Source organism: Stegodyphus dumicola, chromosome 1 (assembly GCF_044657685.1).
Source record: "Stegodyphus dumicola isolate Sdum_Otavi_A_Nest chromosome 1, ASM4465768v1".
NCBI lineage: Eukaryota > Metazoa > Arthropoda > Arachnida > Araneae > Eresidae > Stegodyphus > Stegodyphus dumicola.
In genome coordinates this window covers 51,480,795-51,503,848 of record NC_140768.1, presented here as the reverse complement: position 1 = coordinate 51,503,848, position 23,054 = coordinate 51,480,795, and the positions used below count along the sequence as shown (strand labels likewise).

Below are 23,054 nucleotides of genomic sequence, written 5' to 3'. Positions count from 1 at the left end.
TTATAGCCACGCGAACGGCAAATAATAAATAATTTTATTCAGGGCGAAATCGAATTCTGCTCTGCATACTGATGAAAAAGTGTGTCAATGAACCAAACATAGAGGCCAAAATTCCGAACTGTTTGTTCAAAAGAGCAGAACAAAAGATTTCCGTGGGAAGAGTAGCCATTTTGAGGCCGTGTTAATTATTATGGTGAGCTATATTAGTTTTAACATAAAAACGATCTATAAAACAATTGAATTAAAAGATTTGAAGGGGAACAGCCGGATTGTTGACACAACAGCAGCGAAAAACATCCGTTAAGTTAGATTGATGGTATATGAAATATGTATTTGGAGCTTTGACATTCAGAATTCGGCACCGGGAAAATGAAAGTTTAGATTTAAATTTGAGAAAGGTTGTTGATCTTTTTGATCTGATGAACCCAGAGATAAAATCTTAGACCAAAACGAAGTTGCTGTGTGGAATTTAACAACTGCTATTTATTTACATACTGCAATGCAGAAGATTGTTAAGGAAATATAATTAATGGAGAATTTCGGTTATTAAAATACGTAATGAGCAAAATTCTTAACTTTTATTTCATATAATATTTCTGTATTATCTTTAAATCATACATGTCTATAACTGAAAACCAGACATAAATAGTCTTTGGAGTATTAAATCTATTTACTTAGCATTCAAATGCCGATTTTTGCATTCTTAACCAAGTTGTATCGTATATTTCTGTGGCACATCCAGAAAATAGTACCCGTTTAGTAACAAAACAAAAGCGTAAGAAGTTAACTGACAAAAACTTTAAACTTTGAACATACATACCTTGGGCTGTTATTCCTCGGAGATCTCCGTGTATTTAGGCATATGGCATACTAGGAGATGAGTTTTTGTTCATCTTCATCATTATTCCATTGAATAAAGCAATTACCATGTAATACAACTCAAAGTATCAGCAATGAGCTTGACCGTATCTATAAATTAATCTACTACAGCATCAACAGGAAGCTCATACTCATGATAACAGTAAGGCCACCATATCAGGTAGGAAAGAAATTATTCTGGGTCTACGAAAATTACTGTGTCCCTCAAGGATAATACTAGATCCCCCTTTCTATTTAATCGAAGAAAGGATTTCCAGTGTTTAACGATGACGTAAATTGTCTTTGTTGATATAAGCGAAAGGAGAGCAGTTTTTTCTAAGCCTCTCAACCCTGCTGTTGGTAGACTTCAAAACCTGATGGAAGAACTAAATACTGATGTACTAAAGGAAGGACCTGTATCAATGCTTCCATATCTGAGTAAGCTTTTACTCGTAAAAGAAAAATAGTAAGTGAGGTCTTACATTTGTTCGGAGAAAACATTCCAGTTATTATCAAAGCGAATTAGTATCTAGATATTCCCCTCAATAACAGAAACACGCATATTTCCAATGTATTTGGAAAAGCAATAGGAATCTCCCCCAGGATAAAAACGTCACTTGAAAGTTCCTCTCCTCTTTATTCGTAAAAGCAGAATATGCACTAAAAATATCCCGCCAATATTTTGTTGGCTTGGGGCCTGCCTCCTGCAAATGGCATGTATAAGCTGCGAGTATTTCAAAGCATATTTCTAAGGAAAATCACAATAATCCATGGTTCGCTAGCAACGAGTTGATCCACAAGAATCTAAAAATAGAGCATATTCGGAAATTGAATAAAATTTCTTCGACAAAAGTACAACTTGAAACGAAGAATAAAATCACTTTTGAAAATGAAAAAGAAAACAATTACGTTGTTAACTTCACATACGAACTTGTTACCTCAGACTTTGCTCTTTATCCTTATACTACCATTTGCTCTGAAATAGACGCTAGGTTCCTTTTGTTTCTTATCTTTCTCCTCCTGTTTTCTCATGCTTTATTTTGTACTTGATATGTTACCATTTTTGCTTATTCCACCAACTCAAGTTTGCAATTATACTACAGATCATTTATCGCCACTTATGTCACCTTATCCATGCAACGGCTGCTTCAAAACTTCCGACGAGAGGTTTTAGAGTACACGGACTACTGTATCCACATCTTCACAGCTATTACCATCTTTTCATAAAATTAATGAACTTAGTCAATTTCGGGGTTCCAAAGCACTTTGCTGACATCGAAAAGCTGCAGCAAAGAATAATATCATTTCTCAGTAGACTGCTGGATTGGGAGAATGAGGTTATACGGAACTTGTTTCCCAACACGCCTTTCAGATCATAAATGCCTATGCACAGTTGCAACACAACGTGCATACTTAAAAAAAAAAAAAAAAAAAAAAAAAAAAAAATCACCTAAAGCTATTTTATATTACGCTTAAAAGTATGTCTTTTTAACGTTTTGCGTATTACCTTTATTTATAAGATATCATGTTCTCCGCACTTAAAACACATAAAATTCAATTCAACTGCAATATCACAAAATATTTGAAAACAACAAAACAACATATCTTTAGAATTTCCAATACACAGTCTCGCGCGCTGGAGATGAAAAAGGAGGTATTGTAATCGCGAAAAATTTCGAGTATCATATTTCAACGAAAATATCCATTATGACCGCTATCAAATGCAATTTAACGATGTGTTTGCATGACATCTGTACGTAAGGACAGAATAAAGGACTCCCGCCCCCCCAAAAAACTATAAAATTGATTTAAAATGAGTTCTGAAGAGAAATTTTCGTGGCGTCTGTGCGTACTTACGTACGTATGTATGTACCTCGCATAACCCAAAAACAAGAGCCTCAGAACATTGAAATTTTGTATATAGCACGGCTATAACATGTATATGTGCACCTAATATTTTGGTTGCAAACCGGCCGCACCAAAACGTATATAAATATATGTATATATATATCCACCATATATGTATATATATATATATATCTACTCGGCTCAGTGATCTCAGTTTCTTTATTCTTATATGTTTGCAACTTGTGCAATTTTTTGCTTAAAAAATGATTGAATCATGTTGTTCTTATCTACCTGTTAAGGTTTTTATGCCTTTAGTAAATCTGTATGAAATATTTGTTATTAAAAATTTAAAAGTTATTTAAGTGCGGCTACTCCTAATTATTTTTCCATAGCGACCATATTTGTTTACATATGAAACTTAGCAGAATAGTGGATTTGTTGCCAATCTAGAGAAACTAAGCATTGCAACAACAAAGTAAATTTCTTTTATTATTTATTATTACATGTATAATTTTGCACTTGCAGTGCTAAAAATGATTTTATTATAGTTATTAATCCAAAGGGGCTTTGTCCCTCAAGGACTATTGTTTTGTGATTTTGCATTGAAAACTTTAAAAGGCTGTATCACTTTTGAAATCGTTGCCACCAAATATTATGGACCTGTATTATATTTGAAGAAATTAAATAATGAAGAATCTGCATAAATGTATTGTGATGTCTTTACATACGTGTGTACCTATGTATTTATCTCGCATCACTCAAAAACGAGTAGCCTCAGAACGTTGAAATTTTCTGCACCTCCCGTTTGGGTAGCAATCGGCCATACCAAAAGTATATAAATGTTTATATATAGGGCTGGGACGAGTGTGGTAAGTGAGGCACTTGCTTCATGTAAACAAATAGAAGAGGAGATAAATTAGTTATTCGATCAAAAATTCAGAAATTTATTTTTAAAACTTATGATTTTAAATTTTAATTTCGGCATACATCAGTGAATATTAAAAGCATTTTGTGTTATAAACAATCCAGTCAAAATAAGAAAGAGGAAAACTAATAGCATTCATTTATTCTCGAAAGACATGAACTTTCACAGTGTATATAATATTTTCTAGCATTAAAATTTTTTATTGAAAATAGCTTTAAGGAACTAATTACACTTTGCGTAAGTCATTATGATAGAAATAGTGCCTATCATATAGCTAATCACTGAAAGGGATCCGTTTCTTATCTGTCTAATAAAGTACAAGATGAATTTATATTACTCTTAGGTAATCATGTTCAATTTGAAATTCGTTCTACAACCAAAAAAGCGAGATATTTTTCTTTGATATTTGATTGTACAACTTATGTTTCGCATCATGAGCAACTGTGTCAGATTATTAGATACGTGTACATAAAAAGCCGAATCTATATTTATTGATTAGGTTAGGTTAGGTTAAGTTACTTAATTACGGCAAAGCCTCGAGGGCTATCTGCCTAAGGGGAGGGATGCCTTCGTGGAGGAGTTTCTAAGGGAAACTGACTCGTATACACGTTACACACGGGGAAAAACACGAAACCACCCATGCAGCCAGCCCGTTCGCGGGATTCGAACCTCGGACCGAACTACCAGTGTTCAGCGACTTTACCGCTCGGCCGCTGGTGGGCGTCTATATTTACTGAAGACAGCTTTATAGATTTTATAGAAACAAAAGAAAAAACTGGTAGTGGTTTAGCAAATGAAATTATTTATAAGTTAGAAAAGGACGGCCTTGGCATTCAAAATGTTCGAGGACAAGGTTATGATAACGGGACTAATATGGCTGGATTGCACAAAGGCGTGCAAGACATTATTTGCCAAAGAAATGATCAAACTACATATATTTCTTGTTCGGCTCATAGTTTAAATTTAGTATGCAAAAATGCCGCTTCAACAAATTCAAGTATGTTAATATTTTTTGGCACTGTACAAAGGATTTATAATTTTTTTATATCTTCGACGAGTAGATGGGATGCTCTTATGTCCGTTTTGAAAACAACATTAAAAAGTCATACGGATACACGATGGTCATCAAGAGCAAATGCTGTTAAAAAATTCGATCTGCAAATAACAGAAGTAAATAGATTATTGAAAGATATAGTATTAAATCACAAATTTTTGCAATGGGCTGAAAATAACAACATTTTGAAACAAACCAATTTTAAATTTTTATGTTTGTTATCTGCGTGGAATTTAATACTGCAATAAAGCCGCACGCTTAGTGGGAGGGACTATGTCTTTCATTACAGGAAATGAGAGAAAATATTTCTCAATGCTTTTTTGAAAAATGTAAAACTTCAGCTTTAAAAGATGAATATATTATCAGAATTTGAAGAGAAACGAAAACGAAAAGTTAATAAATCAAATTGTGAGGAATCAATTGATATAAATTGTAGTTTTTCAGAAAAATGTATTTTTATAGAAATTAAAGAAGTGAAGTTTTAATTTCACAATTGAAATGGCGATACGAAAAGTTAAATGAAATCTCTTCCGATTTTCAGTTTCTAACTGGTGAACAATTAATATTATTAGATTTAAGTAATTGAAAGGCAGCAGCTTATAACTTAGCACTTAAATATCCGAATGATAAGAACGCTGAAGAAATTCAGTCAGAAATATCTAGTTTTAAAAACCATGCTATTTCAATAATTCCGGACACAAAAGCAGCTACAAGCTTAGAACTTTTAAAAATAATTCACAATTATAATTTAGTTCGGTCCTATCCGAATTTGGAACCAGCGTTAAGAATTTTTTTAACGTTGCCAGTTACTGTAGCTAGTGGCGAAAGAAGCTTTAGCAAACTTAAAATAATAAAGAATTATATGGGATCTTCACTAGGCCAAGAAAAAATTTCAAACATGGCCATTCTCTTTACAGAACATGAGTTAAGTAATCAAATAGATTTTGAAAAAATTATTGATAATTTTGCTTCTTTAGAAGCAAGAAATATTAAACTATAAAAGTTTTATGCCATACATTTTCGAGCAGATGTTTTATTTATACTACTTAATATTATTTGCCATTTTTCAAAAAGGATATTTTTAATGTTTTCCATTTCAAAATAGTTAATCATTATATCATTTCAAAATAGTTAATCATTGTATATGTTTCACTTTGTGGAATATGCAAAGTTATAATTAAATATTACTGTAAGAGTTACTGTATTTTCTATTTTCACTTGAAATAGTATATGAGTATAAAATTTATATAACTATAGTTAATAAAAGTATTTTTTAGTTTGTTCTCTTTTCTTTAATTATGATTATATGTATACATACTCAATAATGCATATATATATATATACTTCAGTCCCCGTTAAAACATTATTAACATTTTGCTTTCAAATTACTTCAAACCATCTTTCAAAATATAACTTACCAGTATGGATGCACACTTTTAAAATAATTCTACTTTAATTAAACTTAAATTGTCTTAAACTTAATAAAACTAATAATTCACAAAATAGCATAGACTTTCTAGATCTTCAAATCATTAACTACAAAAAAATTTTACTTTTTGACAAAACAAGAAACTTCAATTTCAATACTAACAAATTAATAAATTGGAACTCCAACATATCCAAAAAAGTAATTAACAATACTATAATTAATCAAATACAACGAATTAAAACTACATGCACAGATACAATAGATTTACAACGCGAAATTTTGATCCTTATCAAAATTCTCAAAAATAATCTAATTCCCTTTCAATTTATCAACCATTGCCTTAAAAGAGCAGGCGTTAAATACTCACTCTAAATCATTTAACTGATAGGGATATGATAATTTATTCCTAAACCTGAGAAGGCCGTATAAGTTGGATGACTGTCAGTTGAAAGATTTGTATATAGTGTAATTACTCAATTGTATATATTGTAAAAAGCTAATTGTCTTCAGACATATACTGTTACTATACTGTTACTAAAAAAATGGGCCTATTTCCTGCCTTTAGACTGTCTACTAGCTCTTGGACAGCGAAAATGCCTTTTTCCTTTCTTAAATTCTTAATCATTGCGACACGACAATTAGCCAGAAATTAATTAATTTCCATTCACTAGTATTTTTAAAAAAATCTTAACAGACGGTCTCTCTCAGATAAGAACTCCACAAAATACATCCCTCAAGAATTCCAAGTCCCACCCACTACCATAAATTTCTTCACCCAAGTCTTACCGACTGATATAATTCAAAGCCCCTACTGCCGCTAAGAATTTTCGGACACCCTACACTTCTGAGTCAGACACGAAGAGAACACATTGCCAACTCCCCCACTAGAAAGAATGTAAGTTACTTAATACCTTTCTGGCCTTTATATCTTCATGTACATTCACTGATCTTATTTATATTATTTTCTATTTTATTTTTATATTATTTTTATGTTCTCTTTGATTTATTTTTACAAAGTTTGCATTATTTATCTTTTTTATAATCTTCTATGTTTATTTCAACTTTACTTTGATTTCGATTTCATAATGACAATTTCCAATGTTTAATTTCTACAAATAATATAGTACTCAAATACATAAAGATGATAGTGTCGGGGACGATTACTCGAGTTTTACAGGATTTCTCTACAGTAATTGATTTTTACTCCGAATTGAATTGACTAAAATGCTTCATGAGAATAAGTTCTTTGAGTAACAACTATTCGCGGAAATATTTGGCCTGACTAGAATTGCCGGTTTGGCTTTAACTTATAACTCGAGTAAAGACGAAACACTTTCATATTTACGTATTTTTATCAATTATTGATCATTGAACGGGAGTTGGTTTGTTCCCCTTGAAAAGTCAACTAATTTCCGATCAATGACAATAATTACATGTTTTAATTTTTACTTTTACAATTGTAATATTATTCTTCGTGATGATTTAACTCCAGTCCCCGTTAAAACATTATTAACATTTTGCTTTCAAATTACTTCAAAACATCTTTCAAAATATAACTTACCAGTATGGATGCACACTTTTAAAATAATTCTACTTTAATTAAACTTAGGAGATAATATAATCAATTAATCAATACTGTTTAGGAAATAAATTATTATTAACTAACTTTGCAGCAATTGCGCAAGTAATAATAACTTGTATTCGCACTAAATGGATTTAAGTTCATACAACATTTGATATGCTAAATAGCAGCTATTAGCGCTATTTATCTCTTACCTAATGTACCCACTTTATATATTATCTCCAACCTTTTTAAGTTTTAAAGTTCTTATACAAAAACTTTACTGTATTGAAGGTTAGCAGCCTCCTTACTTTTATATCTTGCTAGTTTAACTCATATTGAAATCACTAAATGTCATTCCATTAGATGACAAACTTGAAAATTTAACGCCATGCCTGCTACAGGTAAACCCAAAAAACAATTTCTATGAAAAACATTTAACTGTATTTACATGATTACATGCGGTACTTGACATATTAAATATATAGGACAGACTAAAAACAATCTTAACTTTCGAATCAATAACCATAGAGCTCAAATCAAAAAATACAACGCACAAAAAAATAACATTAAAATAAGTACACCATCACAACTTAATACAGCAGAATTAGAACACTTTAAACACCATGACTTCAACTCTATTCAACTTCAGATACTAGATATAATACCCAATCACAAAACACGAATTTTTCAGGAATCTCTCTATATACTAAAACAACGTTCACTTTATCCATATGGACTTAACACTTATATACATAGTCATAGAGATACTTCTAAGAAGTCTATTTTCAGCCAATTTAAACTCTACAGCATCAAAACGCAGAGAGGAAAAAGAGGAAGCAAAATAAAAAATAATGCGAGATTTTTATCCACTTTGGATACACTTGCATTGAAAAAACAATTGAAATGTTTTTTTGACTCAGACTGCTTTCCCAAGAAACTTCTCAACTGGTTACACTCCTGTACTAATAAATTCCTTATCAAACTAAAAAAATTCATTCAAGAAAGCTACGACGACATACAAATCATTAAAGACATGATTCTTGATTTTAGTCTTTTCAGACTCTCTAATAGTCTCACTCAACGCAAAATTTATTTTAAAGTCAATTTTCTGCATCCGCAGTTTGACAATATTCATTTCTCAAGAATCATCAGAGATTGTAAAGATTACTTCCCCGCAGTTGACACTATACCAATGATTGCATTTAAATATCAAAGGACCTTAAGCAACTTGCTTACTAACCACCATGAAATAGATGAAACTGCAGAATGACATTGTAAGACACCAATTTACAGCAATTACGTAGATTCTCATCACCAGCACGTAATTACTGGCAACCTGAATATCATACAAAACCATCAACTAAAAACACTAATGAGTTATGGTACAAAATTTAGACCAGTCAGAAACATGACTACAAATTACTGTTACAAGACTTTCGAAAACAACATCAACGAATTTATAGTTAAAGCAAGCTATCAACTGAATTTTCCCATAGATACCTTCTTAAAATGGAAAGCTAAAATTCTTCAACGCATATCCACAGAAATCAGTCACCTCAAATTTAAAAGTACACTGAACTGGTCGCAACTTACATCTGATATTAGTAAATTAAAACAGCTTTTTACTATTACAAAAATAGATAAAGCAACTAATAACTTTAGCATTATATGAAAACAATTCTACACCGAGATTATTCATAAAGAACTTCTCAACGCAACTACTTATCAATCAGCCAACCTTACAGAAACATCTGTAATAAACAGGATTAAAACTTTTCATAAGAAACTCAATATTACTTTCAATGCAAACTACAACAGATTTACTAATCTTTATGCGATTCCCAAATTCCATAAAACACCATTAAAATTTAGATTTATAGCTAATGGAACTAATAATTACAAGAAAAATATAGACTATTATTTTTCAATTCAACTTAATAAAATCTGTAAATTTATTTTCAATGATTGTAACACTAATCATAACTATTGCTGGATCATTCATAATAACACTCCTGTCATTAATACCATTCATACCATTAACATCCAAAACATTAACTGCTATGATTTTGAAAACTTATATACCTCACTTCCTCTAGAAGAAATCTATACCAGCCTACTTGATCTACCAAAACTTTTCCCTAATATACTCAATATCATGACTCTTGACAAATGGAAAACCTACCTAAAATGCACACTTTTTCATAACTACATCAAGTTTCAAAATCAACTTTTTAAACAAGTCAGAGGATTGCCAATGGGCTTACATTCCAGCACCTCGATCTGTAATATCTTTTTATTTGTCAAAGAATTTAACTTCCAAAAAAATCTACAACCACAAGAGTTAAATTACTACAAACACACCTACAGATTTATTGATGACCTTATTACAATTAATAATTTTGGTAAAATTGAAAACTCCGACATTTATCCGAATTGTCTTAAACTTAATAAAACTAATAATTCACAAAATAGCATAGACTTTCTAGATCTTCAAATCATTAACTACAAAAAAATTTTACTTTTTGACAAAACAAGAAACTTCAATTTCAATACTAACAAATTAATAAATTGGAACTCCAACGTATCCAAAAAAGTAATTAACAATACTATAATTAATCAAATACAACGAATTAAAACTACATGCACAGATACAATAGATTTACAACGCTAAATTTTGATCCTTATCAAAATTCTCAAAAATAATCTAATTCCCTTTCAATTTATCAACCATTGCCTTAAAAGAGCAGGCGTTAAATACTCACTCTAAATCATTTAACTGATAGGGATATGATAATTTATTCCTAAACCTGAGAAGGCCGTATAAGTTGGATGACTGTCAGTTGAAAGATTTGTATATAGTGTAATTACTCAATTGTATATATTGTAAAAAGCTAATTGTCTTCAGACATATACTGTTACTATACTGTTACTAAAAAAATGGGCCTATTTCCTGCCTTTAGACTGTCTACTAGCTCTTGGACAGCGAAAATGCCTTTTTCCTTTCTTAAATTCTTAATCATTGCGACACGACAATTAGCCAGAAATTAATTAATTTCCATTCACTAGTATTTTTAAAAAAATCTTAACAGACGGTCTCTCTCAGATAAGAACTCCACAAAATACATCCCTCAAGAATTCCAAGTCCCACCCACTACCATAAATTTCTTCACCCAAGTCTTACCGACTGATATAATTCAAAGCCCCTACTGCCGCTAAGAATTTTCGGACACCCTACACTTCTGAGTCAGACACGAAGAGAACACATTGCCAACTCCCCCACTAGAAAGAATGTAAGTTACTTAATACCTTTCTGGCCTTTATATCTTCATGTACATTCACTGATCTTATTTATATTATTTTCTATTTTATTTTTATATTATTTTTATGTTCTCTTTGATTTATTTTTACAAAGTTTGCATTATTTATCTTTTTTATAATCTTCTATGTTTATTTCAACTTTACTTTGATTTCGATTTCATAATGACAATTTCCAATGTTTAATTTCTACAAATAATATAGTACTCAAATACATAAAGATGATAGTGTCGGGGACGATTACTCGAGTTTTACAGGATTTCTCTACAGTAATTGATTTTTACTCCGAATTGAATTGACTAAAATGCTTCATGAGAATAAGTTCTTTGAGTAACAACTATTCGCGGAAATATTTGGCCTGACTAGAATTGCCGGTTTGGCTTTAACTTATAACTCGAGTAAAGACGAAACACTTTCATATTTACGTATTTTTATCAATTATTGATCATTGAACGGGAGTTGGTTTGTTCCCCTTGAAAAGTCAACTAATTTCCGATCAATGACAATAATTACATGTTTTAATTTTTACTTTTACAATTGTAATATTATTCTTCGTGATGATTTAACTCCAGTCCCCGTTAAAACATTATTAACATTTTGCTTTCAAATTACTTCAAAACATCTTTCAAAATATAACTTACCAGTATGGATGCACACTTTTAAAATAATTCTACTTTAATTAAACTTAGGAGATAATATAATCAATTAATCAATACTGTTTAGGAAATAAATTATTATATATATATATATATATATATATATATTGCTCATGTTTGTATAATGCTATCTTTTCAAACATCATTTAGTATTATTTATTTGTTCTTCCTCCCCCCCAAATATGCAAATAAATAACTTTGTATTGTATACTTGGGCGCACATTTACCGCTTTGACTCAGGTGAAAAAATATGAAGGCAAGGTTCTGTATATATATATATATATATATATGATGTATCAGCTTTTGTCCGGAACAAATAGAATGCTGAAGAATCATAAATGTAGTCGTGGCTTAAATTATCAGACGATAAGTTTAAAAAACAGGATCCATTTATTATTATTCAGGAGAAATAGCAGTTACAAAAATCAGATATCTGGAATAAATAAAAAGAATTACTAATAACTTTTTGTATGAAGTTTACTGCATCGTGACATTTAAGAGAAAGCCCCGATATTCTTTTGCGAGGCTTTTTATAGCCTCTGGAAAGGCGGAGCTTCCAAGAAATGACGTCAGCCTCGTCAGCCAATCCAGTTCGCTTTAAATATCTCCAGAACATTCTAAAACTGTACGTGTAGAAAAGGCGGGGGGAAAAAAAACTTGACTACGGGGCTGTGGATTTAATTCCACGTACTTTCAAATAAGAGAACGTCGCCATTAAAAATGAAAAGAACATACAGTTAGAATTTTAAGTGTATTCTTGACTATGGAATTTTATTATTACAAATATATATATATACCCACTCTGTAACCCTGCTCGGTGAGCTAAGTTTTATATTCTCATATGCTGGTAAATTATGCATTTTTTGCTTTAAAAGTGATTGAATTATATTGTTATTATCTTCCGATTAAGGTTTTGTGACTTTGGTTAATCTGCATGCAATAGTTGTGGATATTATCAACAATTTAAAAGTTGTTTAAGTTCCACTAAGCATAACCAGCCACCATTTGTTTAGATTTGAAACTTAGTAGCATAGTGAATTAAGTCAGTTTCTGCACCAACTTCAGTTTCTTTTTACTGTGTGGGGTCAAAAGTTTTGTGCAAAGAAAAATCTATCTTTCTGTCTAATTTCAATTAATTTAAACTCAAATTTTAATTGTAAAAATTTTTTTAACGGTTTTTAACTTTATATGTTTGTAGGTTTTTTTTTGTATTTTAAAGTTTTTAACGAAGATGTTTTGAGTTTTTATGTATTTTTTTCTTCCCCAAAGTGAGAATTGAATTGCTTAAATGAGAAATATATACCTTAATGAAATTCGGGAGAATAAGTTTAAATGAAATGCAGCAAAAAATGTGCATAATTTAATAGGTCATACAAAAAAGTCATGTGGCGGCTACATCAGACTTTTTTTAATTCCCTCCCCCCCTTTTTTTTTGTTTTTGTTTTTTGTTTTCCTTGAATTTACTCCAGGAGTCTTAAACGTGCTTGTTAATAAGCCTTAAAAATGGCATAAACCAGTTATTTTGTTGGCATACCTCCATGAATTCTACATATAAATAAATATACAGAATATTTTATATTTAACTAAAGCATTATATCTAAGGGTTTTATTATTAAATTATTAAGAACGTTTATTATTAAGAACGTTTACTCTACGAGGAATACAAAAATGTTAAATTGAATAGAGCCAAAAGTCTCATAAACAAACTCTTTAACAATCTCTTAAAGAATACAAAAATCGTATTAATGCAGTCTGTACAGCCTGTTGTTGCCAGTTTACCTAGAAATTTCTCGGGAAGCCATCCGTCATCTACAGACATCTTCTGTTCTGTCAGATGTAAACGGTCAAGTAAATAAAATTTCATACTGAAAACATTACAAAATACTATTCACATAAGGGCATAGCAAATACATACAATTCCCTAACGGTATTAGAATTTATATACCCAAATTTATAACTATAAAATTTCCATAAAATAAAAAGGAAAATTTCGCAGATTTTCAAGACATATTTACATTTTTCTGTAACAACACTTAACCACTGTCTCTAGCCAAAAAAAGGGGAGGAGGAAACAAGAGATTAAAAAAGATACCTATTATTTTTACATTTAGCTATACTTTGAACAAATAGCATTAGACATTGAAATAAATAGAAAATAAAAAAGACCCGAATTCCAAGCTAAGATAAAATAAAATAGCATTTTAACAAATTTACCGAAAATAAAATTTGAAAAATACACATAGAAATTTTAATTTTTTGAAATATTAGGTAATATTATTCCTCTCCGCTAAGTTTGTTCGTATCCACCTCCCCCCCCCAAAAAAAAGACATTTCTTTGTTCTGCCAAGATATGAGGAAAACTCGAGTAGGCTTACTATCTTTCATTATTAAAATATATGCGAATGGTCTTAAAAATATTTTATCATTTTTTACCAGAAATCATTATCTTGTTCAATTCACGAGTGTCAGCGCTTCTCTAACTCCTGAATTCGACAGGGAAAAAATACTTCTACTAAGCGTTTGAGGTCACTGATGAAATTTCTTTTTTATCTTATTGCCAACACTGCAAGAAATGTGCGGATGTCTTCTTGAGGAGGTCCTTTCATAAATCTGCAGTTATTATCAGAGTCCGCATTATTACTTCATCCTGTTCTTCCGATGAAAGTTTTCGCTTTCAAAATGCTTATCTCGCATTGCCTCTTTGTATTAGAAAGCGAGTATAATTAAAATGTTAAAATAATTCGCTAGTATTTAAAAATAACCTGAAAGGTTTCAGATTTTAAATTACGTCCAAAGGGGCCTTTTTTTAACATTTTGTGTGTTACATTTATTTATTAAGTATCACGTTCTTTGCACTTAAACCATAAAATTAAGTTCAACAGCAATATCACAAAATAGTTTTAAAGTGAGCATATCCCTTTAGAATTTCCGATACAGAGACTCGCGTGCTAGAGATAAAAATGCTTTTTCTGTACGAAGTTGCCATTGCTCACTTAAAAATCCTTGAGTTTGATAATCAAAAATTCGTTAAAGTTTTACAAAATAGGAAATCGATAATAAAACAAATTCCAAATTTCAAATTTGGGTTTCCCATATTCATAGGAGGATTACGTCATTAAAAATTCGATGGTTCTATGTACCGTTGTTTTATCACAATGCGAGAAATATACATACGTTTATGCAGATTTTTCCTTATTTAATTTCTTCAAATATAATGTAAGACTCTAACATTTGGTGGCACCAGTTTGAAAAGTGAAACGGACATTTATAGTGAACCAACGCAAAATTGCAAAACGAAAACAATAGTCCTTCAGGGACAAAGCCCCTTTGTACTAAAAAAGAGATTAATTCTTTAACGCTCGTAACTCAAAAAATATAATAAAAAACTTTAAATCAAAGTATTAACCACAATTAATTTGACGAGTCATTAGGATTTTTGACCTCCCCTTTTAAAGGGCGACTGGAGATGAGGAGACACAATCGCCAAATCCTAGTAGTGACAAATTATCGTCCACCACCTTTTAGGTTCACCAGTCATTGGGAATTTTGATGCTGGAGACGTGAAAAATATGCAATGTCCTCGCCGGGACTCGAACCTTGACCTCTGAAATACGCACCGAGTGTGCTACCGTTACACCACGAATGCATACTGGAAGGAAGGAGAAAATTATGAATTATTAAAATTTTTATTCGACATCTGTATCAGCGATCCAGTTAAAAAATATTTAAAAAACGTGCTGATAATATTTTTAAAGAAAATTCTTAAATTCCAAATATTAATATTTGTGATTAACAAAAATCATGAAATTAAGTAAAGATAATGTATATAAATAATAAGAAAAAAGTTTGGAACATGCCCATGAGAAACTGTAGCAACATAAATTTGTGGATTACAAAAAAGTTCAATGATTGAATAACATAAATTAATTAAAAATCTTTACTATAAAGTACCACTAATCTTAAAGCAAGATTAGTGACCTAGTTCATGAAATCGGGTAGTGTTTATTAATATTTACATATGGTCTTAAAATTCGATGTCAGCGAAATGGACATATTTTTAGCAGTGGTACTTGAATATACAAATTAATCAATTAGAATAAACGTTATAAGCCTCATAAATAACAATCTACAAAAAAATAAATTATATATAAGTACAAAAAATGCAAGTAAAATGTAAAGAAACTATGCTGAAAAATTGCGTTGTGTCTGCATAAATCATAGGAGAAAGCCAATATCATTCATCAGGTCTATAATACATTTATACTTATATATACAGGGTGTACCGTAAATGTTACGACAAATTTCTAGGTGAGGCAGAGCACGTCATAAGGATTAAGAATTGCATAGGAACCTATATCCGGAAATGTCAGGTGTAAATGGTAGAAGGCATAGAAGATGGGAAAAGAAGCAAGAGTGATTAATTTGAAGCACTTATTGGACATGAATACAAATAGTGTACGACAGCTTGAATGTTACAACAGATGCTCGAAATTGGCATCATCAGACGCTAAACATGCCTGACATCGCCGGACCATTTGAATGCCGCGAATTATTTGATCTTTCTGGTGTAAGTTCTTTCCGATTTGCTTGAACGATTTTCCACCAAATGTGAGGCGCAACATGTCATTCCAACATGATGGGATCCCTGCTCGTTTTGGACTGGGTGTTCGTAGCCATTTGAACAGATCATTCCCGCATCGATGGATTGGGCGTCGTGGACCAGTTCCCTTTGCCATCCACGCTCACCGGATTTATCGAACCTTGATTTCTTTTTGTGGGAAGTCATCAAAAGTGTCGTGTATCACGATCCTGTTGTGTCTGAAATGGATCTCGTGGCAAGACTCGCCTGTGCAGCTGTTACAATCAAAGAAACTCCCGGTGTGTTTGAACATGTCCGGCAATAAATGGCCCATCGGTATCAGGATGTTTGGAGTCTGATGATGCAAACTTCGAGCATCTTTTGTAACATTCAAGCTGCCGCACACCATTTGTATTTATGCCCAATAAATGCTTCAAATTAGTCACTCTTGTTTATTTTCCTGTCTTCTACCTCTGCTACCACTTATCCCTGACATTTCCGGGCATAAGTTCCTATGCAATTCTTAATCCTTATGGTGTTCCCTAGCCTCCCTAGAAGTTTGTCGCAACATTTACGGTTATATAATTCTGAAGCTACAATCCTACATTAAGCAATTACTTGCAAAAAATCGTTAAATCAATTTCATTGGACTTCGCAACAGCAGTCGCACGACAGTGAATTGTGAGATATTTAATCAATCAAAAACGAGAAATAATGTTACACCTTCCCTACTGATATTCTTATTGATCGTCTGATTTATCGACCGTCGGTGTTACATATTTTCTTTCTCAACTACAACCACATTTCGTGTCTATTTTTAGATTACAATTCACTTTACTTTCCCAAAAGTTCTCGTCATTTCTCTCATGTAGATTTAGAAATTACTAGGTAAATTGCATAGAAATTAGTTTTTTAGTAAATCATAGACTTTCAAGGAAAATAAGTAATGAAAAGATGAACATGCTATTTGATAATTTTTGAGCTTGAAATTCTTTGGTTTACAGTAATAGTTTTTTAATGTTTGCGTAATAAAATTATTATGAAAATTTTCAGAGTAATCCTCCACTATAAATATATTTAGAAGATTTGGCTTTGTGATTTGCTAACATTTAATTTAGTTACAAATAAATTTAGTTTTTATTTTTTGCAGGAAGATGAAAGCATAATTTTCTTTTCGAATTGTTTGAAATTTGAACCAATTCGAATTCAATCCTGAAGTTTCAACAGCTTAATTCTCTTAAAGCCTAAACATTCATTTCTAAAGTAATCGTTAATTGATTTTTTAATTAAAATGGATATATTTGTATCCCGTTTCAAAATATACATCAAAAATCTCATCAAGAAACATCTCTACACCGAGCCCTCTAAAGTCCTTAATCGGCATTTATTTTCGCAACTATTGATGGTAATAAAAATTATGAAATCGAATTTTTTATACACTTTCCTGTTTTTTATATTTAGCAAAGGAAAAAAAAAGCTCTACTCACTTGCGATAAAAACTAACAGAGATATTTAATTTTAAAAATTTACCTACATCTTCTTGAAAATTCAGGGGTCGTCTATAAATTACAGACAGCATTATTTAAATTTGCATGTAACTAAAAATAAAATATCACCTTAGAAAAGGGTCTCTGATTCTCATGGATTAAGCGACAAAAACTGATAAGCAGATTGGCGAAAAAAGTTTTGATGAATACAAATTTTTAATTACATCTTAATTTTTATCACAGAACACAAACGCCAAGAGTCCATTGTCTATTGCAAAACAATTCTGTAAATGAAAGAATTAATCTACATATTCTTTTGAATAGGAAGAAAGATGGAACGATGCTTTTTTTTTTAATAATCAGTAATCAAAACATTGCGTTCTGAGCAGATCTGCACGACTTTTGTTTTTTCATAAGCATTCTTTTCCAAAACGCCTCCATGGGGGGGGGGGAGGGATGAAAATAAAAATTTAAAACAAAAACTGAAAGCTTTCAGATTTTATATTATTTTGGTTATATATTATTTATACAAATTTTGCTGAAGAAAGGAAATGACGAAACTTAAATGAAACTCCAAATTCTTCAAGCATGTAAAAACACGGCAGTAATAAATTTAGAAATAATAAGATGATTACTTTACTTCATGAAGTTCCAACTGTCTCAAAAGAGAAAGTAATAAACAAAAAGACAGCATTATTTTTGTTTAAAGCATTATTAAACATAGACAGCAACATAGACATAGACAGAATTATTAAAAAGAGAAAAATTAAATAATTTTCAAAGAATGACTAATTTAATAAACAGTTACTGCGTTGGAAATGACTAATTACAATTTATAAAGAAAGATTTTTTTTTTACTTCCTTTAAGCTGCATTTTCCATCTTTCAAAATATTACTCAATAGCAGTACATCAGAAAATTAAGCAAAATATTTATTTGGCTGTATTATTCACTACTTATCTTTGTAATTAATTTATAATTTTATTAATATTATTTTATTGATAAACTGATATACCGCACATACTACAATCTTTTTCTTTAACAGACTTAAATGAATTCATTAAATAAATCGATCATCGCCGTTAAATTTCTAAAACTATCACATCGAAAAACTGAAATCGAAGTTCGTTATGGTTGATAATGAGTCAGCTGGAAAAATCTCCTGTTTACAGATATAATTAGGGTTATACGTCTGTATTTAGAGCGAACATTTTGTATTTTAATTACTGTATCTACAAGTATATGTATTATATCTTACTTCAGTAAAAATGATGAAATGTCCATGTTTTAAGCTAATGCTGTAACTGCGGTTTCTCTGTTTTAATTAGAATATTTAATTCGTCGGTTTTCTATTTAAGTATTTCATTCATTTAAAGTGAAAATGTATAAGGTAAAGCCAGCTTTTTTTGCTGTATCTGTAGAAATTTCCAGTAGACTAGCTATACAACTTGTACCCGGTTATACAGCGACCTCCGAGTTTCTCAAAAGACGTAGTTATATTGCCTCCACCCTAGTAGTCTCCCAGCTTCGATTTCTGGCCAACAGTTGGCTGAATGGAGATTTTCCTGCCTAATGTGCAACAAAGGAGCCAATTTCCCTTACGGATTTGGTTTGATTTGGTTTATTTAATTATAGCAAAACACACTAGGGCTATCTGCCTAAAGGGAGGGATGCCTTTGTGGAGGACTTCCTAAGGGAAACTGACTCGTATACACGTTACACATGGGGAACACCACGAAAACGCCCATGCAGCCAGCCCGTTCGTGGGATTCGAACCTCGGACCGAACTACCAGTGTTCAGCGACTTTACCGCTTGGCCGCTGGTGGCTCTTTTCCTTAAGGAACGCAACTCTCTTAAAGCACGATGTTAAACAAATTACAGTCGTAAGTTACCACCATGCTTGCTTGTCTTATAGGTTTCGCCAAAGTTGAAGGAGAAGCATCTGAATACTGGTAACTTTCTTTTCCTATTCTACGTGTGCTCTTCAAATAACAAAACCAGATTCAACCCTTACACCGACTCACTTTTGTCTAGCACCTTTAAAACTTCAAGTTGCAGTTCACTTGTAAGAATAACTTTCTTTCGTCTTTCAGTTGACGTCTCTTTAATACAGTACCCCCCCCCCCTCAAAAAAAAAGGAATAACTAAAATAAAATAAATTAAAAATGTGAGTAAGTAATAAATGAGACGGCTGAAATGGGCGGTTTTGGATGTAAAACACCCGGATTGTTGTTTTTAGAATTGTGATTCATTTGGTAGGAATATGGCCAACATACACTGAATGCCCAAAATACTAACCCACTAATAACGTGTTGGTTCACCTTTGGTTTTGATCACGGCCCATATTTTTCTAAGATATGGGTTCAACAAGATTATGATAACTTTTTTGAAGAACTTTAGCTCATGCTGATATAATGATAGCTTTAATTTTGTTCAGATTGGATAATGTCGTTGGAATATCACAGACTATCCCGAAAATCAAAACTGCGAAGTTAAAGGTATAAAAACCTTTATTTCTGGATTAAAATACATACGAAAACGATTTGCAATCAAAATCATCAAAGAAACATCGTTAATACATTGTTGTCTAACGCAGTTTATCAGGAACTCGTTTCTATGAGGCAAGCAATTATTTCCAGAAGCAATAATTCTCTATTGTCGGGTGCGTGCTTCTCTATTATGCTCGGAAAACAATGGAAGTCTACGTTTGATTTTGTAACATTACATTAGATGTGTTGAGTCGTCTCTGTGTTCCCACAGGCTGGAAGAAACATTCCTGAAACCTTTTCCATGTGGTCTGGCTTTAACCACGGGAAAAATCTTAATTTAACTGATCCAGTACGGGTAGAAAGCATTAAAATTTCCTGCCTTTATAGCATTTTCCTGTCCTTACAGCGTTTTTGAAATTATTCCTCTTTGTTCCACAAACGTTGAATAGGAGACCAAATTGAGCTGGCCATGGAAGCACTTTGAACTCCGAATCATGCACCTCCTACCAATCTGAAGTCATATTTTTCTGAAAATGACAATTTCATCAGCGAAATTACACCTATACATGAGTGTGTGTGATGATCGACGACGATATTGAGGTAAGCTACTGTTCTGATAAATGTTACCAGACAATATGAAGGGGATTCCCAGGAAAATATTCCGGAGATCATAACTCCATAATCACTAACTTAAAGAGACGAAACATCAGACAAAAGAAATCTATGAATTCGATCTGCTTATACCATATTTTGATTCATAACAAGAAACGTGATTCATCGAACGAAGCAACGTTTTTCTATTTGTCAAGGAAGCCCACAGCGCCCGAGCGGTAAAGTCGCTGAACACTGGTAGTTCGGTCCGAACGAGCTGGTTCAAGGGAACACATGGGTAAAACCACGAAAGCGCCCATGCAGCCAGCATAAACGGGCCGAACGGGCTTAGTTTAGTTATTCAAATTTTATTTTTATTTTTATATTTTTATTACTATTTATTATTCTTTATATATATGTATATATATATATATATATAATTTATTTCCTAAACCGTATTGATTAATTAATTTAAGTTCATACAACATTATATATATATATATATATATATATATATATATATTATTTATTATTATTTTTTTTTAATTCCTGGCTGCATGGGCGCTTTCGTGGTTTTTCCCATGTGTAATGTGTATACGAGCTAGTTTCCCTTAGAAAGTCCTCCACGAAGGCATCCTTCCCCTTAAACAGATACCCCTCGAGGCTTTGCTATAATCACATAAACCAAACCAAATCAGCGATCAACTTTTAATGCTCCTTGGCCCACAGCAAACGTGATTTTCTGTTTCACGTAGGTAAAGTTCAGATGGTTAAAACTCTTCCGTTGCAAAGTCTGTCCCGTTGTGCATATTCGGATATCCTTTGTGAGACACTTAAACGCTAAGCAGCTGCAGCTTTTCGTGTTGTTGATCCAAACTGAGAATTATTTTTCATAGAAAATAATATCATTATTCGAAAAGAATTGTTCAATGACATATATTCGCATATCGAAACTGTGACATCTCAGTTTGAAACTTACTTTCCAAGAGGTAAACATAACCATTTTCTTGGATTCTTGATCGCTTCCATTACGATTATGAAACTAACAAACTGTCATTGAATAAAAGAGAACAATCAATTGAACTCACAGGACATAAAATGACATTAGATGGAAAATGAAACTCCAAGCAGACGGTATTGTTAATTTGTGTACCTCGTTAACAGTGAAAAAGAAATACAGTGAACCTCACAATTGTGCTTTAAAATTACAATTCAGTTTCCTTCTACGTATCTGTTATCAGAAATGGTTTTCACTGCTAACTCAAATAAAAAATCTGATGTGTACACCACATGACTTCCTTGTACGTAATATTAAATAATACGCATTTTCCTCGCATTTTTTTCCTGCATCTCATTTAAACTTTTTTCCTCGAATTTCATTAGAGATATATTTCTCACTCAATTAATTCAGTTCTTACTTCGCAGCAAGACAAAAATACATAAAACCTCAAAATATTTTTATTAAAAATTTAAAAATATAGAAAAATATAAAATATAAATACAGTTAAAACAATTTAAAGAACGACTTTTGCAATTAAAATTAGAGTTTCTACGCAAAAACAAGCAAATCGGCCAACGTGCAAGAAGGCAAATTTTTCGGTGCACAAAACTGAAAGTTTTATTTTGGTCTCACTCCGCAAAAAGACATTGAAGGGGTAGAAACTGGCTTAGTTTGTTATGGACGCTATGCCGAGTTAATATATGGGATAATTTAATAACTTAAATGTTAATTGAAGCATGATTTAATTCGCAATAATAAAAGAAGACGTTATCCTTGTTGTTGCGAAGCATAGTTTCTCTAGATTGGCAACAAATCCACTAGTCTGCTAAGTTTCGAATGTAAAGAAATATGGCTGCTGTAGGAGACAAAAATTAGGCTTAGCCGCTCTTAAACAACTTTTACATCGTTTATAATTCTACAATTATTGCATGTAGGTTAACTAAAGGCATAAAAATTTTAACCCAGGGATGAGCAAACAGGTCGCGGGCAAAAAATCGGAAAAAAAAAAAAAAAAAAGTTTGGCCGGCGAAGATAAATTTTTCTAAAATTTTAAAAACTATATGCAAGTATTACAATTTAACTATGTTAATGAGGTAAATGAAATTTCAATTTCATTTTTAAAAGTTCCTTTCATTGAGGTTCGAAGTGAGATGTACTGATTCTTTGGCATATTTAGAAACAGCTGCTTGAGATGATTGTTAAATTGCAACTCAATAAATTCATGCTGCAAATCTGACGTCACTGCTTCACAATTTACG

The 23,054-nt window shown here is 31.7% G+C and overlaps 1 protein-coding gene across 1 annotated transcript in view; it reads right to left on the bottom strand.

Annotated features, from left to right (window-relative positions):
• LOC118187050 (uncharacterized) overlaps positions 1 to 14,227 on the bottom strand; it is a 66,605-nt gene extending 52,378 nt beyond the window's left edge. Inside the window, exon 1 of the mRNA XM_085814368.1 lies at positions 14,083 to 14,227. Within this exon, the coding sequence (XP_085670494.1) occupies positions 14,083 to 14,092 (10 nt within the window). The 5' untranslated portion in view covers positions 14,093 to 14,227. The remainder of the gene's footprint in view (positions 1 to 14,082) is intronic.
• Positions 14,228 to 23,054: the final 8,827 nt, after the last annotated feature.